The sequence below is a fragment of the Chiloscyllium plagiosum genome, chromosome 9 (assembly GCF_004010195.1).
Source record: "Chiloscyllium plagiosum isolate BGI_BamShark_2017 chromosome 9, ASM401019v2, whole genome shotgun sequence".
In the NCBI taxonomy this organism is placed as follows: Eukaryota; Metazoa; Chordata; class Chondrichthyes; order Orectolobiformes; family Hemiscylliidae; genus Chiloscyllium; species Chiloscyllium plagiosum.
Window position 1 is genome coordinate 16,962,434 of NC_057718.1, and position 23,162 is coordinate 16,985,595.

General features: G+C 39.2%; 1 protein-coding gene across 15 annotated transcripts in view; it reads left to right on the forward strand.

Annotated features, from left to right (window-relative positions):
- Positions 1–21,858, forward strand: part of cep170aa (centrosomal protein 170Aa) — a 134,156-nt gene extending 112,298 nt beyond the window's left edge. For 8 of the 15 annotated variants that reach the window (XM_043695457.1, XM_043695454.1, XM_043695465.1 and 5 more), the window contains 5 exons: positions 874–982; positions 3,394–5,322; positions 5,773–6,034; positions 16,419–16,608; positions 21,664–21,858. In XM_043695457.1, the coding sequence (XP_043551392.1) occupies positions 874–982; positions 3,394–5,322; positions 5,773–6,034; positions 16,419–16,608; positions 21,664–21,843 (2,670 nt within the window). In that variant the 3' untranslated portion in view covers positions 21,844–21,858. Of the gene's footprint in view, positions 1–873; positions 983–3,393; positions 5,323–5,772; positions 6,035–11,390; positions 13,126–16,418; positions 16,609–21,663 lie in introns of those variants that run through there. The other 7 variants (XM_043695464.1, XM_043695468.1, XM_043695462.1 and 4 more) reach the window with 6 other exon arrangements.
- The last annotated feature ends 1,304 nt before the right edge of the window (positions 21,859–23,162 follow it).

Genomic DNA, 23,162 nt, shown 5'->3' on the forward strand with positions numbered 1-23,162 from the left:
TCAAAATAAATGAAGCTGATTGAAACACCTGACATCAAACCAGACATGGGAAACAAAAAGGCAAACGCAACCCTGTTGACTCTGCAAACCTCTGTTTACTGACATCTAGGGGTTAGTGCTGAAATTTGGAGAACTGTCTCAGATTAGTCAAGCGATATCCTAACATGGGCATGCACCCAGAATCACACATTGGCTGCAATATCCCCTAACAATGCCACCGTTCCAGAGTGTGTCTGTCCCATAGGTAAGACAGACCCAGCAGAGTTGGCAGCACAGTTTGGAAGGAAGTTCTCCTTAGAGTCTTCAACATTTGAAGTCATATGGCATCAGGTCAAACATGAGCAGGGAAACATGATTACTGCATATAGCACAGCTGAGGTATCAGTACTCCTCCATGTTGAACAGCATTTAAGAATGACGTAGGGGAGCTGGTGTTGGAGTGGAGTGGACAAAATTAAAAATCGCACAACAAATTATAGTTCAACAAATTAAATAAACCTGTTGGACTGTAACCTGATGTGTGATTTTTAGGATTTAAGGAAGCACTGACGGTGACAAGGGGACAGAACTCTAGGTGGGGGACATTCCGTTCTGAACAGCCATTTAATATTTGTCTTTCGAGAATTAGAAGTGTATCTCGTGTCTTCAGTGAAGTTTTTCTATTAAAAACTGTGTGCTGTGACTAACTGAGCATTGAGGAACCATAATTTCAGAGGTGCTTATCTGGAGTTAGAGTTCTAGTGCAAGTGTGAATAAGTTTTCCATTCTAATACTAATTGTTAAATAAATGGATCAGACACTTGAACAAAAAACTCAATTCCTTTTGGAGTTTAACATTTTTTGTTAATTTTATTGATACCTTTTATTTTTCAGACTCAACCTGAAGGTTCCTTTACATCCAGCACCCCTAGGTGGGTGTCCCAATGGGCACATTTAGCTGCTAACGATGTTGTGCCAGCAACATTTGGTACTCATGAACAAGGTAACTAATCACCTGATGATTCTTTGCTACATGTCCATTTGTTAATAATCCTAAAGATGGGTACAATAAGCAGTTCAAACATGGCAGTTCTTTAGTATGTTTTTTTTGGTTAAACATTTGTGTAACTGTGATCAATTTGATCAGTGTTGGTGTGACAGGAAAGGGGGAGGTGCAATGAGACGTAGGTGTCCTTGTCACCAGTCACTGAAAGTAAGCATGCAGCTGCAGCAGGTAATAAAACAAATGGTATGTTGGCCTTCATAGTGAAATGATTTGAGTGGAGGAGGAGGGATATCATTCAGCAATGGTGCAGAGCTTTGGTGAGACAGTGTCTGGAGTATTTTGTGCAGTTTTGGTCTCCTTATCTGACTATGGAGGGACTGCAGTAAAAGTTTACCAGAAACAAAAATCAAATCCAAAGAGAAGCTTAGTAGATAAATTGTTCAGATTGCTCCTGTTCAATGTCGTTGTGCGTCTTTTGGCTAGCTGAAGAACAACATGAGTCCATTTATTAGGTTCCTTACTTTTTCTGTAGGAAAATCTGCAAAGTTCATACAGCAATAAAAATAGTGTATTTGAAAGATAGATGAAATAGAAGTAGGAAGCAGTATAATTAGTGAATGTATTTTTATATAGTTTACAAAGCATTAGGGGGTAACAGTATTTTTAAGATCTAACTATGCTTTTCAGAATAACATTTGTTTTATAGAAGTCTTCATTTTCTGTATGATGATAATGAGGAGCAAATTACCAAGTAAAACTTTTACATATAAAAGTCTTAACCACTATGTTTGCATTTAATGTGAACCAGCTACTTACTACCAGTAACTAAATTGACTTTGTTACCTGTGTTCCTTCCCCACCAAAAATAGGGAATGATCGTCTGCTTTCACTAGCCATACTGTAAATGATTTGGTAGATCTCAGTCCCACTTGTATGAATTCTGTGGTAACTGAATCATCAGCTATTTAATTTCATTCACCTTCATTTTGTGACCCATTGTTCCTGCTTCAAACTGAAGATGTAATAAAACAATCTTATCAGATTTTGAAGTCTGGTCAAAATGGCACCTTAAAGATTAACCTATTTCTATAATAAAAGCTATACATGTGCAAGGGTGTCAACATAGCATATTGGGAAACTGTCAACATTTTAAAAATAACACTACTTAGCAATTTTGAAATTGTTTATTTACACAGAAGGATTGCAAAAAAAAAGAGAATGGGCTGTTCTGTGGTGCCAAGGTACTTCAGACTGGCTAACTGTGGAATACCTCCAGTTGCTTCACAAGCAAGACACAGACCTTCCAGTTGCTTGCCATTTTAACCTGCCACCTTGATCTTGCAAATCAGTATAATGGGTTGATGTGTTTGGAAATTATTTTGGGGGGTGAGGGTTTGTTTCTATTTGTCTTTGGTAGTAAATTTAATTTTGGATGCCTGTGTCTCAGGATATTTTATACTAGAATGTAATTATTTAGGACTTCTTTAGTCAAATGAGTTTGTGGTTAGAAATTTTGTGTAATATGATTGGCGAGTAGAAAATTCTCGAAACAAATGAAGTGGCCATTCAATAAAGCACATACAGTATATTTGTCATAATGTTAACACAAATATTATTAGAAGTATACAGCTTTGCCCTGCCTATCTGATTCTCTAACTCCATCTCAGAGTGGGTTTCAAGCCAATCTACATCCAAAAACCTGCATTAAATGCTCTGTTCATAATTTGACAAATTCTACCACAGCATCTGAAACAATCCATAGCATTCTAAAACAATCAGATTCTAAATAATTGCAATGTTCTTTTATTAAACTTAATTCACCTGTGATGTTAACATTTTTTAAAAATTTTAAGATCTGGATCTGCATTTTCTCCAGAAATGAATCCATTCATGGTCCCTGCCCCACCTGTGTTTACGTTTTCTTGAACTCCATCCCTTAGGTTTTGAGATTATTTATATCTGAGCAGAATAACAGGCACAAAAACATTACCTCTGCCATTCAAAGTAAGCAGAAATAATAACTCATGCGAAACCATGATAGAAAAGGCAGAAAATTAGCAGAAACAATATATTTGACTGTGCAAGAAGTTTTATTTTGCAGATAATTCAAATAACCTTTTCCATTTAAAAAGAAAATTTATTAATTGTGGAATTAACAGACTGTCAGCTTTTCATTAAACAGTTACTAAATCTTTAAGTGTCATGCCTCCGATTAGTAGCCAGGATTAGTCCAAACATACATTTTTGGCAAAAACACTTGTAGACTTCCCACTGGAAGGCGAAGCACATCACCTCGTGGTGTGGTTGTGTTAGGGAAGGTCTATTGATGATTCTTTTTCCTAATATTAGTTGTTTTTTTTTAAAAAGTTAAATTTGTTGCAATATAAAATGAATTTTTCTTTTGCTAGATGCAAACATTAGTGAATCTGGTGTCTCAGTAAAAAGCACATCAACCACATCAGAAACTGCATCAGCCAGTGCAGCAGAGAGAAAGAGACGAGCACTTCCCCAACTCCCAACAGAGGATAAAACGGCAGAGGGCCTGAAATCAAAAGGTTCCCTTACTTTAAACCTATCAAAATCAAGACGTGAAGTCGATGAAAAACAAGACACTGAGCTTCCTGAAAAAGAAACTACCACTCCACCTCATCAGAAAGACAAACAAAGGGAGCACACTAGCAGCATTTCTAAGACAGGCCGGTCAAAGAGCGGCTCTGCTATCAAAGCTGATAGTGCTGGTGATATTTGCAGTGAGACAATGAACAGCAAGGAAGGTGCAGTGTTTCAGTCCAGCAGCTGCACTCAATCTACTAAAGTGAAAGCTGAGACTATCAAGGGAATACCAGGTACAAGACTGTCTTCACCTACAACTCAACAGCAGGGCCATAAAGAGAGTTTGTACCAACAGGGCTCTTCTAAAACAACAGCTACAAGTAAACCTTTGGTTAACGCTGCTAGCCAAAGTGACAAAAGCAGAGAAGTGTCACCTAGGCAACTCGCCTCGCACAAAGCTGATGTACGGGAATGCAGGCAAACACCTGCCACAAGCACTTTGGACAAAGCAGAGATGCAAATAGAAACAAAACAGAAGAAGTCGGAAGAGTCTGGCAGAAGACAGACTCCTAAAGGTGGGGATACAGAAAGAAAGGATTCTCCCAGGCCTTTGGTCAGACAAGGAAGCTTCACCATAGAAAAGCCAAGTAGTAATGTACCTTTAGAGCTTATACCTCGGATTAGTAAGCAGTCTGGGTCACCAGGTGATGCATCTATAACCACACGGAGTAGAGAGAGAAGTAGTTCTAATGGGACAGAATCCACAGTTGACACTACAATTTTGTTAAAGGATACAGAATCAGTAATGGCTTTTCTCGAGGCAAAACTGAAGGATGAGAACAAGCTTGATGGTGGTGATGAAACCCCAAGCTATCACAGGGATGATTCCATTTCCCCTGAATCCGATGTTGACACTGCTAGTACCATTAGCTTAGTTAGTGGAGACGCAGAAAAGAAGTCTCTTCAAAAACGAAGAACTCTAAGTAACCTTCACAAGGAGAAGAGTTTCACAAAATCGCCTAAGGATTTGTCGAAGACATTTGCAACCAATGCTAAGGACAAGCTTGCAGACAAGAAAACTAAAGGTCGTGCTTCTGACCTTGGCATTAGATCTGAACCTCGCAGACCTGTACAGACCACTGGCAGAGCAAGACAAGCATCTTTTGACTTGACAGATGATGACCAAACATCAAGTTTTCCTCAGTCTACTATCTCCGATTTTCTTTCTTCAGATCAAGAGACCTATTCCAGCCGATCACAAGGGAGGACATCCTTTACATCCACAGATGAACTATTACATTCCAAACTGGAGGGCAATAAATTATCCAAGTCAAAAACTGCTGCTATTAGTTCAGCTAGCAAATCAACTGCCTTGCCCAAGCCTCGGCCAACCAGGGCATCTATTTTACGTAGGGCACGCCTTGGCGATGTATCAGATACTGAACTGGCAGATGTTGATAAAGTTTCAGTAGTGTCTGAAGTATCCACAACCAGTTCAACTACATCGAAACCGCCCTCAGGCAGAAAAACACCCTCTAGATTAGACCTCCTTGCCCAACCACGACGTAACCGGCTGGGTTCTATATCGGCTCGTAGTGATTCTGAAGCAACTGTAACTAGAAGTGGTGTTAGTCGAAGTGGAGACTCTTCTGTTCGGAGTAACTTGCGTGGTACATCAACCATGGATAGCAAAGTTTCTCCTAGACTTCGTGCTAATAGTATTTCAAGAATGCCTGATTCTTCTAAAGTTAAAGTATCAATGGCAGGACACTGTTCTTCATCAGGTAAACTCCATGCAATTCTAATAAAAATGTTTGGCAATTGGTCAAATGGGAAAAGAAAACATCTATACATAGTTAAATTTCATTCAGTGTTATACTGTTTTAGTTTTTTTTCCACTGAGATTTCATTTTCAAAGCAAAAAGTCAATTTTTAATAAACATTGCAGAGAAGATGTTTTTATTTTGTATCATTTATTATTTTCCAACTTTTCTAGGATATTTAATTATTTAATGTAGCATAATTTGCATTTTGTATGCTATAATTATCTAAGTATTGTTTTATATTATTATGGTATTTAAGTAATTTGAGGTTCATATTTGGCGATACTTTGTAATCATGCTTCCATGATCAAGCTGTACAGAGACATGTTTGTAACTCTTTTATTGAACATTCATTTTATTTCCTTTTGTACGTTTGTAGACAAAAATTGTCCTTGCTGCTTATATATTTAGTTGTTTTGCAAGGTCCACGATGGAGGCGCTTCCCTACAGATTATGCTTCAACTTCTGAAGATGAATTTGGGTCGAATCGTAGTTCACCTAAGCATACCCGCCTACGCACCAGTACAGCACTGAGAAGCACTAAACCGCAGAACAGTAACGTTGCATCAACTACCAATGTACTCCTGAAAAACAAAATGAAGGAACAGGATGACTACATAAGAGACTGGACTGCTCACAGTGAGGAAATTGCCAGGTATCTTTCAATATCAAAGTAGGTGTTCTGTGTTCTAATTTTATTGATAACCATTGTAATGTAATTGAGTTAATGTTATAATTTGGACTATATTCTATTCTTATTTCTGTAACTATTAATTAATCAGTAACAATGGGCTGAAAGGAGTTCTTGTGGAGCTGTAGTACTACCATTACTACATTCTGAGCCAGGAAGCCTGGGTTCAAATCCCACTGCTCCAGAGGTATATACTAATAACTCTGAAGAAGTTGACTGGGGAAGTGGGAATCTAATGGGTTCAGTTCCAATCATCATCTTTTTGGCCTTTTTTAATCAATCCAAGTTAGGCTTGACTATGGATAGTGACCTCCAACTGGTGCCTTAGCTACTTCGTCATTTTATGCTACTGTATGTAACTAGCTGAGCAAATTGAGCCCTGCCACAGTTGAAGTGCACCTTTGATCCAGATAATTGATAGATTAGTATTAGATCCAAGGAAGGGACAAACAAATTGGCTACAAACAAAAACAGCAGACCAGAGGATTGGTAGCAGTTTCGATTACAGGAAAGAGACATTCATTACTAGGGGAACAATAGAACAGGAGTAAGTTTGTGGGGAACATACCTATATTAAAATCTTCTAAAATCAGTTTGTATGTGAAGAGAAAAATATTATTGAAGACAAATGGAAGTCCATTTCCGTCAGAAACTGGGAAAGTTATAATGGGAGTCAGAGTTGGTAGGCAAATTAACTACATATTTTGGTTCTGTCTTCACAAATAAGGACATAAATAACATCCCAAGAATGTTGGAGAACACGGTCTAGTGAGAGGAGAGGACTAAAGGAAATTAGTATAAGTAAGAAAATGGTTTGGGGGAAATTGATAGGATCAAAGTATTTTAAAATGCCAAGGCCTGATGATCATCATCCCAGAGGAAGACTTTAATGAAGTGCCCTTAGAAATGCTGAATGCATTGGTGGCCATCGTCCAAGATTCTGTTGACTCAAACCGCTCCAGTGGATTGGATGATAGCTAGTGTAACCCCACTATTTAAAAAAGGTAGAGCGATAAAGGAAGGTAGAGGGAATTAAAAAATGAATGACATTAGAGGGAAAATGCTAGAGTTCATTATAGTAGAGCTCTTAGAAAACAGTGACAAGATCAGAAAGTCAGCATGGATTTAAAGGAAACAAATGTTTGACAAATATGCTGAAATTTTCTGAGGATCTTCTAACCTGTAGAGTTGATTGGAGAAGGGGAGAAGGTGGATATGGTTTATTTTTACTTTTAGAAGGTTTTTCACATTCTACAGGACTAGGATGTAAAATTAAACATGGAATTGGAGGTAGTGTACTGACATGGACAGAGAACTGGTTGGCAGACAGGAAACAAAGAACAGGAATAAACAGGTCATTTCCTGAGTGGCAGACACTGACTTGTGGGTTATTGCTGGGATCAGTGCTTGGACCTCACCTATTCACAGCATAAATTTAGTTCCCTTATCTAAATCATTAATAAGTTTGCAGAAGAGATAAAACTGGGTAGGAGAATATACTGTGAGAAGGATGCAGAGATAATTTTGACCAGTTAAGATATGTTGAGAGGGTGGGCAAATGCAAAGGCAGTTGAAATATTATGTGGGTAAATGCAAGGTTATCCACTTAAGTAGCAAATACTGAAAGGCAGATTCTTAACTCAACGTCATTAGATTAGGAAAGGGGGCATTTCATTCAGACCTGGATGTCCTTGTATACCAGTTGCTGAAAGTAAGTGTGCAGATGCAGCAGGAAGTGAAGATGATAAATGATATATTGGCCTTTGTAGTGAGAGGATTTGTACGAAGGAGCAGGGATGATTTGCTGCAATTGTACAGAGCATTGATAAGAATTGTAGAAAAAGTTAAGGTTGGGGTGGGAGTGCCCAGCCAAAGTTATGAAATTTCAAGAATAAGTAAAAAGACAAGTGTACAGAAAAGTTCAGGCACCCAACTTCGAGCACAGCAGATAAGGAGACAACTATAGAAGGGGGCAGGCAAAGCAGGAACTTTATAATGTGGGTATCATAGAGATGTGGCTGCAAGGGGATCAGGGCTTGAAACTAAATATCCAAAGAAATGTATTCTATTGAAAGGGCAGGCAGAGAGGACAAGGTTGCGTTGTTAATAAGTAATGAAATTAAATCCATAGCAAGAAGTGGTATAGGGTCAGAAGGTGTAGAATTTGTGTGGGTAGAGTTGAAGAACCACAAAGGGAAAAAGGACTCTGATTAGAGTTATGTACAGACCTCCTGGCAGTAGTTAGGATTTTGGGGAGAAAATAAATCAGGATCTTTAAGTACTTTTTCTGTTACAATAATCATAGGGACTTCATTTATGCAGATGGACTGGGAAAATCAGGTTGGTAGTGGATTGCGCGAAGAGGAATTTGTAGAATGTCACGATTTTCTTTGGGACTACTGTGGTAGACTCCATTAGGGAGCATCCGACGAGCAGCAAAATGGACGTTTCGGGCAAAAGCCCTTCATCTGGAATAAAGGCAGAGAGCCTGAAGCGTGGAGAGATAAGCTAGAGGAGGGTAGGGGTGGGGAGAAAGTAGCTCCTCCTCCACTCACCTATTGTACTCTATGCTACTTTCTCCCCACCCTCACCCTCCTCTAGTTTATCTCTCCACCTTTCAGGCTCTCTGCCTTTATTCCTGATGAAGGGCTTTTGCCCGAAACGTCGATTTTGCTGCTCGTCGGATGCTGCCTGAATTGCTGTGCTCTTCCAGCACCACTGATCCAGAATCTGGTTTCCAGTATCTGCAGTCATTGTTTTTACCTCCATTAGGGAGCAGGCAATTCACGAGTTGGGGATGTGTAATGAGGAAGACTTGATTAGGGAGCTTAATTTGAAGGATCCCCTGAGAGGCAGTGCCCATAATATGGTAGAATTCATTCTGCAGTTAGAGAGGGAGAAGCTTGACTAGACATAATATTATAATTCTGGATTAGAGGTGCTGGAAGAGCACAGCAGTTCAGGCAGCATCCAAGGAGCAGTAAAATCAACGTTTCGGGCAAAAGCCCTTCATCAGGAATAAAGGCAGAGAGCCTGAAAGGTGGAGAGATAAGCTAGAGGAGGGTGAGGGTGGGGAGAAAGTAGCATAGAGTACAATAGGTGAGTGGAGGAGGTGATCGGTCAGGGAGGAGGGTGGAGTGGATAGGTGGAAAAGAAGATAAGCAGGTAGGACAAGTCATGGGTCAGTGCTGAACTGGAAATTTGGAACTAGGGTGAGGTGGGGAAGGGGCAATGAGGAAACTGTTGAAGTCCACTGATGTCCTGGGGTTGAATCATTGCACGTAGGGAGAGTCCCAGAGAATCGGAAAATGGCTAATAGAACATGCCTTTTTAAGGAGGGAGAGAGAGGTAGAAGACAGGAAATTATAGGCCAGTTAGCCTGACCTCAGTCGATTGTAAGATTTTAGAGTCCATTATTAAGAATAAGATTACGGAATACTTGGAAGTGATTGTTGTTACAATTTTAGAGAATCTGTTGTTAAGGATATAGTAAAATGAGGCTAAATCAGCACAGCTGCATCAAGAGATGGCCATGCCTGGTAAATCTGTTAGAATTCTTTAAGTAGATAACAAACAAGTTCGACAAAGAAGAGTCAATGGACATGATTTATTCGGATTTCCGAAAGACCTTTAACAAGTTGATGCACAGAAAGGTGTGCATAAAATAAGAGCCAATGGTGTTAGGGAGATGGATAGAGGATTGGCTGACTAGCAAAAGGCAGCGAATGTAATAAAGAGGTCTTTTTCACAGATGGCAACTGATAACCAGTGGAGTTATGCAGGGTTGTTAATGTAATACAATCTGGGCAAAGGAGCCAGATTGTTGCAAAGTTTGTATATGATGCAAAAATAAGTGGAAGGACGTAGTGTTGAGGAATGGACAGGCTCGGGAAGTGGGCAAAGATGTGGCAGATGGAATACAATGTGGGAAAGTGAAAGGTTATGTATGCTGATAGGGAGAGTAGAGATATAGACTATTGTCTAAATGGGGAAAGGCTTTGGGAATCTGAAGCAAAAAGGGACTTGAATTATAGTTCAGGATTCTCTGAAGATTAACATGCAGGTGCATTTGGCAGTTAGGAAGGCAAATGCAATGTTCACATTAATTTCAAGAGGGCTAGAATACAAGACCAAAGATGTACTGCTGAGACTGTATAAGGCTCTGATTAGACCATATTTGGAATATCGTGACCAGTTTTGGCCCCGTACCTAAAGACATGCTGATATTGGAGGGGGTCCTGAGTATCAAGAATCCTCGAGATGAAGGGCTTGTCATGTGAGGGCACTGGGTATGTACTTGATGAAATTTAGAAAGATAAGGGGTCTCTCTGAAATTAACAGAATAACTGAGAAGCCTAGATAGAGTGGACATGGAGATGATATTTCCACTAGTAAGAGAAACAAAGACCTGATGGGATGAAGGGATTAACCTTTTGGAACTGAACTGAGAAGAAATTTCTTCAGCCGGAGGGTGGTGAATCTGTGGACCATTGCAGCAGAAGGCTGTGAAGGTCAAGTTATAGAGTCTGTTTAAGACAGAGAGAGGTTCCTGATTAATAAGGGGATCAAGGGTTTCGAGGAAAGGACAGGACAATAGGGTTTAGAAACATATCAGCCATGGATAATGGAACAGACCCAATGGGCCAAATGGCCTAATTCTGCTCCTATATTTTAATGTTAGGACTATATTCACTGGATATTAAAAGAATTAGGAAGACATCATATAAAATTCTAATAGGACGACACAGAAAGGATGTTCCCAAGTCAAGGAGTCCTTAACTGGGGTAAAGTCTCTGGATATGGGGTGAGCTACTTGATTGGCTGAAATGAGGAGAAATGTCTTCAACCAGAAAGTGGTGAATCTGTGGAGTTCTCTGCTACAGTAAGCAGTTGAGGCCAAAACATTAAATGTTTTCTGGAAAACATTAAATATAATTCTTAGGGTACAAAGCAAAGGCTGAAACTGGGGTCTGAGTTGGGTAATCAACTATGATCATATTGAATGGCAGAGCCATTCCCAAAGCCAGTTAACTGCGACTGGAATACAGATAACCAAGGTAAAATTTAAATGATTAAATTTGGCAGTGCTTTTTTTGCTAGATACGTATCTTAAGAACAATAACAGTTATTCATCGAGCTAACTTCAATGTAAAGTTATGCATATTATAAATTTAGATTCGCAGCTTAGCTTTTAAAATTACAAATTTATATGTTGTGTAAATTTGAAGTCTGTTTCATAAAAGTTATAATATCTTTTGTAAATGAAATATAAAAAAGATCAAAATATCTTTCCCATATGTGCATTCTACCAGCCTTAGAAATTTTTATTACTCTTTAGATGCCAACATTTCCTGCAAACTGTTCAGCAATTGTGCTTGAGTCGTTCAGAAGATGCTATTGTATGATTGCTCAATGTGTTCCTGTTGAATTTAAATATTGACAAAAACAAAGATCTGTTGCTGAGGGTGCCGACTTGACAAGCTTTGACAACATCTCTCTCTCGCTCGCTCCCCCTCTCTCCACCCCCAACTGAGTTACTCTCTCCAAGTCATGGAGAGATTAACTTTTCAAGTTCTATAATTCATTGTTTTCCTATATGCTTTGAAAATTACATCATTGGCTCCTTTGAAGGGAATGTTGGTGACTCATGAAAGCAAGGAAGAAAAAGTAGCAACTATACATTATTGGTTTATTAAAATTTGCCTAAATGACGTTATTAGAATGCTGATTTTATTTTTGTCCTTCTGCATGTCTAATCCTAATCTTGGAACGTTAAAGGCTCTTACATAATTGTTTTAACATGAGTAGTCCTCATTTTATGTAGCTGTACTCATATTATTTCATTTTATAGTTATTTATTTCATGGTATCTGTTTTTAAGTATTGTCATCATTTTCGTTTTGGTTCATTTGTATATGTGATCATCACTGATTGATTGCTATTGCACATCAACATTCAATACTGCACTGTCTGCATTCCAGGCAGCCTGTTCCTTTTGCCGTGACTGTTGACAAGGGATCTCTCCTCTTTCTTGGCATTGCTTCCTGGCCTTGTCTCCCAACTTGCTCCATCCTGAACTTGTCTCACCCCAGGCTTGCTTCTCGGCCTCTTGTTTTCCTGCCTTGCCTCCCTTCCCCTTGGCTTTGTCTCCCAACTTGCTGCACCTCAGCCCGGTCTCCCACCGAACCCTTTCACTGCCTTGTATGTTGTTAACTTTTGGCTCTCGGTCTTGCCTTTGCTGTCTCCGTTTCTAGATCCTTGTTTCACTGCTGAATGCAAATTGAGGCCCTGGGCTCCATCTAGTGACAAAAGACAGTCAGTGCAGACTGCCATGGGTGTCCAGCTTTACTGACCAATTGCTACCACTAGATAGTGCTTGTCATCTAACAGTACTCCTTTTTACTCCTTTTTTAAAATCTAATTTATTTTAAGCTGTTTAATTCAGCAATGTAAAGTACAGGAAGAACTCTGTTTCAGTTTCAAGGGCACAGGTATAATATTTTAATTATTTCCTCTCTGATGTAGAAGGCCCTATGGAACCTCATTCCTACTTAAATATTGATTTCTGTGCAAATTAATGCTTTAATTAGAGGTGCAACTTTCAGAAAGCCAATCCTGACTTTAGGTGAGATCACCTTTTTTCATTATCACATGGCACCTTCTATACTGAAACAACCAGCGATGTTGTAACATGTTTGTGTTGAATTTTTTATCCTAACAGTCTGTTGAGTGTAAAATCTATAAAAGTAATATGTTATTATGTACTGCATATGGTAGGTGGTGAACCTTCTTGAATTAATAATGTAATTTGGGTGCTGAGTGGTTTGAAAAGCCACTTCAGAGGACACTTGAATCAATGCATCTAGAATCAAACACAGGCTAGACTGAGAAGGACAACAAGTTTCACTTCATGTTTGTGCAACAACAGCTAGATGGTTATTTTTGATATTTTTTAAACTAGATTCAAATTCAAATGACAAATGAAGTTACTGTGTGCATTATTATCTGGCTTCTGGGTTATTAGGCAAAAGTGAGGACAGCAAATGCTGGAAACCAGAGTTTAGATCAGAGTGGTGCTGGAAAAGCATTGCAGGTCAGGCAGCATCCGAGAAGCAGGAAAATTGCCGTTCGTGGTAAAAGCCCTTCATCAGGAATCATTGATTTGTCAATTTTCCTACTCCTCCGATGCTGCCTGACTTGCTGTGCTTTTCCAGCACCCCTCTGATCTAAATTCTGGGTTATTAGTCCATATGATCCTTGGATCAATTGAAAACAGCTCCAGTTATATTTCACTCCAAATTAATTATGAAGGTTATTAAGAGGCAGGACCAAAATACTGGAAATCATCTAGTAATTCATCTTTGCTTCGAAATTGACACTTCTACTAGATTTAGTGGATTGATATTATTCTAAAACTGTCTTTAACTTCAGGTATAACCCTGATGACTTCGCCCTCTAGAAGCCTCGAACTTTACAGGGATGTAAAATGAGGTTGCAGTATTCCAGTCAAAAGAAATTGAATCTATATTAATAAAGTCTCTAATTGACTATACAGTTCCACAGCTAATAACTAGGGCTAGAAGAAACTGCAGATACTGGAGATCAGAGTCAAAAGCTGTAGAGCTGGAAAAGCACAGCTGATCAGGCAGCATCTGAGGAGCAGGAGAGTTGACATTTTGAGCACTTCATCAGGAATATGGGGTATGGGGGCTGAGATAAATGGGGGGAGGTCTGAGGGGAAGGTAGCTAAGAATGCAATAGGTGAGTGAAGTTGGCAAGGGGGTGATGGTGATAGGTTGGAGTGGAGGGTAGAGCGGATAGGTGGGAAGGAAGATGGATAGGTAATCCTTCCCACCTACCCGCTCCACCCTCCACTCCAACCTATCACCATTACCCCTACCTTCATCCAATTATCACATTTCTAGCTACCTTCCCACTCCCACTTATCTCTCAGCTCTTTCCCCCACCCCCATCCCCACCTCGCCCCCGATGAAGAGCTTATGCTCAATGTCGACTCTCCTACTCCTTAGATACTGCCTGACCAGTTGTGATTTTCCAGTGCCACACTTTTTGACTCTAATGGCTAGGTCTGCTCACAGGTGGACATGGTGTCAGCATTCTGCCGCCAGAAGCTCCTAGTTAATTTTCCAGAATTTTATAGCTGTGCTCTTAAATGGCACATCAGTGCTTTGGTAATGAAGGTCCTTGATTTTGCCTACATCTATCCAAAGACTCCCACATAATTTGGGAGGAAGCCATCTGTTGATTAGCCCAGGAACTCTGGTTGCTGGACAAATATGTTTGCCCCACCTGAAATCTGCAAAGGGAATGTCCACTCATCCTGATGATGTATTCTGACACAACATAATGCAGAAAGTTATGGGCCCTGATATCTTTCCAGCAATAATATTGCAGACATGAGCTCCAGTGCGAGCTGTGTCTCTGGTCAGGCTGTTCTATTTCAGCTTTCATATTAGCATCTACCCAAAATGTGGAAAACTGCCCAGGTCTGTTCTGTGCTCAAAATGCAGAATAAATCCAACCTGAATAATGACCTCACCATCTGTCTATTCATGATCATCAGTAAACTGATCGAAGGCATAATTGCAAATGAATAACCTGCTTACTCACATTCACTTTGGGTTCTGCTAAGACCACTGAGCTCCTGACCTCAGTACAGCCTTGCTTCAAAAGTGGATGAAAAAAATAAACTCCAGAGGTAAGTTGAGAGTAACAGCCCTTGACATCAAAGAGCCCATAAAAACTGAAATCAGCAAGAAGACTCTTGGTTGGATTCATACCTATCACACAAGAAGTTGTCAAAGGCCAAACACCTCCGCCCCAGGACATCACTATGGATATGCTTCACAATTGTGTTCTAAGCCTAACCATCAGCTGCTTCATCAATGACCTTTTCGCCATCTTGTGTCAAAAGTGGCGATTCTGTTGTGAGTATCATACCATCTGTCTCTCCAATGTCTGTCCACCATGTGCAAAGCCCCAAGCAGGAATGTGATGGAATAGTTTATTTGCCTGGATGAGTGCAACTCCAACAACACACACAGCTCACCAGCATCCAAGTAAAAGTAGTCTGCTTGATTGGCACTCCATCCATCACCTTCAACACTATCATCTTCATCATTACACTTGTCAGGAATGTGTACCCTCTACAACATGCACTGCCATCACTCAAGGTTTGCCCAATAACACCTTCCAAACCTGCAATCTCTACCACCTAAAAGGAGAATACAACAGATGTGTAGAAACACCACCACCAACAAGCTTACTTCCAAGCCCCACACTTGCCTAAATTAGATCTACCTCACCATTCATTAACTCTCGCTGGGTCAATATCCAGGACTCCTCTCCTAACAACACTGAGTGTCTCTATCGTTCGAAAACTGCAGTGATTCAAGAAGGCCAAAAATTGCAAGATACTAGGTTATAGTCCAACAGAGATTTATTTGACTGTTGAACTAAACATGGTGTTGTGGTTTTTGACCTTGTCCAACCCAATCCAATACCAGCACCTCAACATTGTGATTCAAGAAGGCTTCAGTTTAAGTTCCGCCTGTTTCAGAGGTGGAAAGCTGTTAACCACCATCCTCTCCAGGGCGATTAGGGATGAGTAATAAATGCTGGCCTAGTTTATGATGTCCACATCCCATTAATGAATAAATAGGTTTTTCTTTAAAAAGAATTCCTAACTTTGATGAGATGATTAAGGCAGCTGAGGCTATAGTTATTGGCGTTCAGAGAAACCTGTACTTAAAAAATTGACACTAATTTTATGCATTTGTCTACCAACTTGCCGCAAGTCCATCATTTCAATCTGTTGCTTTGAATCTGCACTCGGAAATGTGACATCCAGGTTTGGCTAACAAATAACACTTAAACAGGTTAATTGATACTTTCTGCGTCAAATATTCCCATTGTTTGAAAGATGTTCAACTTCTAAATTAAAGCTTAATCTCAACCTTTCTTCTTGGCTTTGTCATTTTAAAAGCTCAGAATTCTGTCTTGCTGATTGATTTATTTCTTTAATTTCAACATAAGGATTTCGAGAATCAAAATGGGAGTTTTCAAAAGATCCCCTAACTAGAGTAGCAGTTCCTAATTATAAGTGGAGCTTCAATTTCTTTCAAAGATTTGATGAGACTGAGTACTTGACCTGTAATATTTGCATTACATAAATAAGGCAGACACTGGAAACAGCCCTGGGTTGCCCTATTTTCAGTAGCATTTCTTTTGAAGGTTAACTGGATTATGTTTCTTTTTAAAAGTCAGCTATTACAGGACAAATGCTTATAATCTTTGTAATGGGTAATTCTTCAGGATTTGGTGTGCATTTCTTTTCTCATGATCAGGATCAGTCAAGATCTGGCCAAGGATCTGGCCATCCTTGCACGTGAAATCCATGATGTGGCAGGTGAGATAGATTCTGTGAGTTCGTCGGGCACTGCCCCTAGTACCACAGTAAGCACTGCTGCCACCACCCCTGGTTCAACCATTGACACAAGGGAAGAGGTAGGAGACCTTCATGGAGGAATGCCTAAGGTTCTTGCTTTTTTTATTTCCTTTTTTGTTCTAGCTTTCCATCCTGAGTACTATAAACACATTTCATTTTCCTTGTATTTTCTTGGCTATTTGATTCAATTATTTAATTAATGTTTGATGTACAATTACATTAATTTCCTGTAATTGCATTTCAACATGAAATTTTATATCAAAATTTTGAGAAGTTGCTCAAGTGAAGTTAGAAAATTGATGGCAAAATTGAAGTGTTTATCGTATTTTGCATTAACATTGGAAGATTTGTTTTGTCTTACCCCTCACTAATTAACTTAGTTATTCATCTTACCATTTGTAAGGGCATTAGCTCCATGTAGGACCTCATCAAGTTATGTTGGTGATTGTGTGTAATGTTTGTGTAAATTGTTTTTAATAGTAAAATATTTTACGAAACATTTTACAAAATGCTACCAAATCTACAGATTAGAGCAATACAACCACCAAATTCTTTATTTTATAGAAGTGTTGAAATATAATATTTCTAGAAAAAGCAACATGCACTTTGTGCTGTAAATTATAGCCTCCATTCTACACATTCCCAATTCTGATGGTGCCTATTTGGGGTCTTAGGCTATTTGACCTAATGTGCACTGTGGAATGACAGGGCTTTTAATAGCTACATGAAGGAATAAGGTTGAAATTTGTCCTTGCAATCTCCCTTGCAAACCTATTCTGTAAATTCAATCTTAAACAAAATTGAAAATTTCAATCATCTTCAAGACTGAACTGTTGTTTATTGTGTATTATTCTTTGCAACACCAAATATTTCAACCTTGTGTGGATTGTAATTGGATTTCTGCGAATAAAGTCCCAGGATTAAATACAGGAACATGCATCCTAGTGTGATTGTACTTGAGGTCACTTGATCAGAATGCAATATGGCGCTTTCCAGATGTAATCTTAGGTGTTAAAAAGGGTAAATTTTTCAAAATTGCCAAATTTATTTATACAAATGGTGTGACCAAAAATGAATTGTCACAGTGCTGTTGCTGAGACTGTTTACCACTTCTGCTAAATAAAATGATTTTGATCTGGACAAAGTACTTGATGTACACCTTAAAAATAAATCATAACTTTAAGAGTTCATTACTCACCGTATCATATTCTGGACTTCTTGTTTTTGCATTGCTTTCCCACAGAGGATTTGTGGCAAAACATTGAATTCTCTTCAATATTGGCCATTTAAAATGGAGTCTTTCCATGGGGAACCTGTTGTAAAGCACTACAATTATATACAGCCATATTTGACACAAAGTTGTCCTCATTTAGTTTTGGTTACATTTTGCAATTTATTGTCTAAATTAGTGAAACTTATACTGTGTAGTCATTCAACAAACAAATATTTCTAAAACGGAGTGTCTATTCACCTTTTAACACTGGAAGATTTGTTGAATTTATCCCAACTTAAGTTTGATAACCAATTTGAAAACAAAGATTTATTTTTTATATCTTTTTTGCTATGAACAATATTCTGAATGCAACTATCATCAGAACTTAAATCAGGGGGAGGGGGTCCTTTTTTCTCATGGTGGTGGCAGTGATAAGTGGACAACATTGAATTTAATTTTTAGGAGAAAATTGAAATGTTCCACTTGCCCTCTGTTGACATACCATGAAGATGATGTTGCTTTACCTTAGTGAGTCTGTCTGATTGCAGTGAAGGTGATGTTACTTGCAACTGTTGTTTCAAAGTTTCACATGTTAATCTGGGCCACAGATTTTTGCCCAAGAAAGCTTTGAAAAAAATTCCTTCAACATTAGCTTCTATTTTGTCACTCAACTGATTCCATGTGTATGTTGTAACTATTGTCCCCTTTATACCATAAGCAATAATTTTGCAAGCCTCTTGTCTGACACTGTATCAAATGCCCTTTGAAAGTCCTTTTAAACCACATCAACAGCGTTGCCCTCAATAATCCTCCCTGTTAAATCCTCAAAACATTAACAATCACTATGACTGAAAATAAATCTGAAATGGAAAAAAATAGTTGAAAATGAGGAAAATTGTCAATCAATTGTCTATTAGTTTAGCCCTTTTCTCATTTTATTTCTTGTTCTCCTGCCTTATCCACTGGCATTCCCCCTTCCCCTCTCTCCCTTCCTTCTTCATCCTCCTGCAGTGTTGTTCTCCACCTTTTTCCTTTTGTCCATTTATATACTTATCCTTTTCCATGTTCTGTTTCTCCTTTCCTACTTTGACTATCTGCCCTTCTCTTTTCTCTCCCTCTCCAGAACAGAAGGTTACTTGCAACTGTTGTTTCAAAGTTTCACATGTTTCCCTTGTTTCTCTAACTGGAATATTCAGGAGCAGCAGATGTTGTGTCCACAGTACAGTATTCCCAGCCGATTCAGTCTCTCCCTATATCTCAAATCCTCCAATCTTGGCAGTACTCTTTGTAAATCTTTCCTGAACCCATTTAAGTTTCACATTATTCCATAGGAAGGAGACCAGAATTGAACGCAATATTCCAAAAGTGGCCTAACCAATGACCTGTACAACCGCAACATGACCTCCCAACCACTGTACTCAATACTCTGACCAATAAAGGAAAGCATACCAAACGCCTTCTTCACTACCCTATCTACCTGCGACTCTACTTTCAAGGAGCTATGAACCTGTACTCCAAGGTCTCTTTGTTTAGCAACACTCCTCAAGATCTTACCATTAAGTATATAAGTCCTGCTAAGATTTGCGTTCCCAAAATGCAGCACCTCATTTATCTAAACTAAACTCCATTTGCCACTCCTCAGTCTATTGGCCCTTCTGATGAAGATCCCGTTGTAACCTGAGGCAACCTTTGCTGTCCGCTACATCTCCAATTTTGGTATCATCTGCAAACTTACTTACCATACCTCTTACGCTCACATCCAAATCATCATTTATGTAAATGACAAAAGGTAGAGGGCCCAGCACCGATCCTTGTGGCACTCCACTGGTCACAGGCCTCCAGTCTGAAAAACAGCCCTCCACTACCACCCTCTGTCTTCTACCTTTTGAGCCAGTTCTGTATTCAAATGGCTAGTTCTCCCTGTATTCCATGAAATCTAAGCTTGCTAACCCGTCTCCCATGGGGAACCTTGTCGAACGCCTTACTGAAGTCCTTGTAGATCACATCTGCCGCTCTGCTCTCATCAATCCTCTTTGTTACTTCATTAAAAACTGAATCAAGTTTGTGAGACATGATTTCCCACGCACAAAGCCATGTTGACTATCCCTAATCAGTCCTTGCCTTTCCAAATACATGTAAATCCTGTCCCTCCGGATTCCCTTCAACAACTTGCCCACCACCAGCGTCAGGCTCACCGGTCTGTAGTTCCCTAACTTGTGCTTACCACCCTTCTTACACACCCATGTTAGCCAACCTTCAGTCTTCTGGCACCTCTCCTGTGACTATCACTGATACAAATATCTCAGCAAGGGGCCCAGCAATCATCTCCCTAGCTTCCCACAGAGTTCTAGGGTACACCTGATCGGGTCCTAGAGATTTATCCACTTTTTTACGTTTCAAGTCATCCCAGCACTTCCTCCTCTGTAATACGGACAGTTTTCAAGATGTTGCCATCTATTTCCCTACATTGTATATCTACCATGTCCTTTTCTTTGGTAAACACTGATGCAAAATACTCGTTTAGTATCTCCCCCATCTCCTGTGGCTCCACGCAAAGGCCACTTTGCTGATCTTTAAGTTGCCCTATTCTTTCCCTAGTTACCGTTTTGTCCTTAATGTATTTGTAAAACAGCATATAAAACAATAATTGCAGCTCCTGGAATTTAAAAAAAAAAAATCACTTCCAACACCCAAAATACCTCAAAAATATAAGGCACAGCCTGTTACAGCCAGATGTTTTTCCCATCCTCCATCTTGGATGATTCAGTCCTGGAGATTTATCCTCCTTTTATATTTTCTAAGATTTCCAGCACTTCTCTTCTGGAATGTGAACTGTATTTTTTTTAAAACATTCATATTTATTTTCAGAGTTCTCCTAGCCTATATTTCTTTCTCCACAGTAAAAACTGACACTGAATTCTGTCTGGAAACAATGTTCTCTTCATATTTCTAGATTCAAACAACTATCATTGAAGTTTTTACATGAAAACTCCATCCCATGCCCCCCTTAACTTCACTCACTGCATTTCCAGCCCCCACCTGCCAGGAATTGTCCCATTGCGCAACCCACCACTTCATCCGTAGCTGTATAAGAAATCAAGTACATCTGAAAATAATCTTAAAAATCACACAACGTCCGGTTATGGTCCAACAGGTTTAATTGGAAGCACACTAGCTTTCAGAGATTCGCTCCTTCATCAGCTGATCACCTGATAAGGAGGAGCGCTCCGAAAACCAGTGCTTCCAATTAAACCTGTTGGACTATAACATGGTGTGTGATTTTTAACTTTGTACACCCAGTCCAACGCCGGCATCTCCAAATCATGAAAATAATCTGGTAGCTTTAAAGAACTAATACTGCAAGCTAAACAATAAGATCATATTTGGAGGAAATTTTCTCACTGTAACCCATCTGATCAGTCAGGTTGCAAAGTTTCAATTGCAGTCACTTTCAGCAAAACATATACTGAAACTAACCGTGTTCAGGTTTATTTGCTGCTGGTTTTACCCAGGGAAGTTACTCAGGATCTTGCTAAGATCAGCAAGTCAGATTAAATCTAGCATTGGGCTACATTCAGCTTGCAGGTTGAAGGTTCTCAGCCAGGTTTCGCTGCTGACATTAACTGAAAGGTTTGAAGGACCAAGAGATGATCTAACTGTCCATGCTATTAAAGTAAAAGTTGGTGTAATTATTTCAAAAGAGAGTTAAGACTTCCAAAATAGGAGTGTTGTGCGCCTTTATCTCAGTCAGACTTTGTCACTAAATGTGGGACAACTGTTTCCTAAAGAAATGAGGGCTCGGGGAATATGTATTAAATCCTTCAGGTTTTTCTAGTGCAGATATAATCCACTATAAATCTACACAGTGTTTTAAACAAAACAAATAATTTTGGCCTTTTTTTGAATGACTTTTTTTATTTTTCCTGATTAGCTGGTTGATCGTGTTTTTGATGAAAGTTTGAACTTTAGAAAAATCCCACCAGTGCCATGTATAAAACCAACAGCTGGAAATGGCAGACCGAGCGATTCCAGGTCTCGAATTTTTGAAGTTGCTGATCAGGCTACAAGGAGGAAGACTTGGAGTAGGGATGAAGTAAGAATTGCTTTTTAATGAAGAAACGTGGTCTTTGCATCACAGAGAGGTAGAAACAGAAATGGGCTGTACACCTGTGTAAGTGCTGTCTCCCATAGTGTTAACTTTTTTAAACCCACCTTTTCCTAATATCTTAATGTGGTTTTATATTGAAGATTAGTGATCACCATGTTAAGGTTTCAATTGACACAGTATCCACAGTCTTTTGGCAGAGTTCTGGATTTCCTCAATGCTTTATGCAAGATGAAAATGCCTCCTAATCCCTTCAGATAGACAAAAAAAATTGCTGTGTTCCATTTATTCTTCTCGCCCTCTTTCCCCTTGCCTAAGGTGTGTGATGACCCCCCCCCCCGCGGTTAAGCCACCACTTCTTCAGTCTATCTCATGAGCGATCAACCCTGTGGTCCTCTGGGACTACAGTCACTTCACCATTTTTATATCTCATCCCAGCTGAAACTCTTAAACATCCTATGTCACTTCCAGAATTGGCCACTAACCTGTTCTAGTTGAGCCTCCACCCTCTGCTAACTTAAACAGATCCATTATTTTAACCACCCAAGCCCTATCCAGCACTTGGTCCGACTCAGCATTCTCCTAATTTCATGCTGTCTTACGCGGGTTCCTGACTATTTCAGCTCCTCTATTTTAAAATTCTTCTTGTATTTAAATTTCTTCTTAATCTCAGTCCTTTATAACCTGTAACTTTGCCATTTCTCTGACCCTCCTTTTTCCCTTCCACTGGCAACTGTGTCTTCAGGTAACTAAAAAGTGTGTTCTGAAATTTGTTTCCGTCTCCCTCTTGTACCGGAGGCCCACTTAGAACATATCGGATTGTTCCAGTTATTGGTCATTACAGCTATTATTTCTTCCACTGACTTGGCATTCATTTTTGGCTGAACCTCAGTTTAATACTTTGCAAAGTACCTTTGGCACTCTAGAGGTGCTATATATTTGCAAATCAGTGTTTTAGAGTCTGAGTTATTAGTTCTAGATTTTAAGATTGTAATATGCTAAACTATTTGCATTTACTGTTACGCCTTAAAGATTAGCTGTAACTTCTGGAATATGCATGTGCAAATAAGTAAACATAGAAATCTAGAATTTGCTGTCAGTTTGAAATCTTTGCAGACTGCATCCATTAAAAAATCATTGAATTGATTAAAACTTTGATTATTAAGCTATTAGGCACTCTGCAAAAATGATAAATTTGCACATTTTAAATGTTTTAAAAGTTTCGATATTTTCACCTTAATCCTACATACAAGTCTCAACCTTCATTGTCCTCCCTAAATTAACATTAGAAAAGGAAGGAGTAATCAATGCTTTTAATATTGATT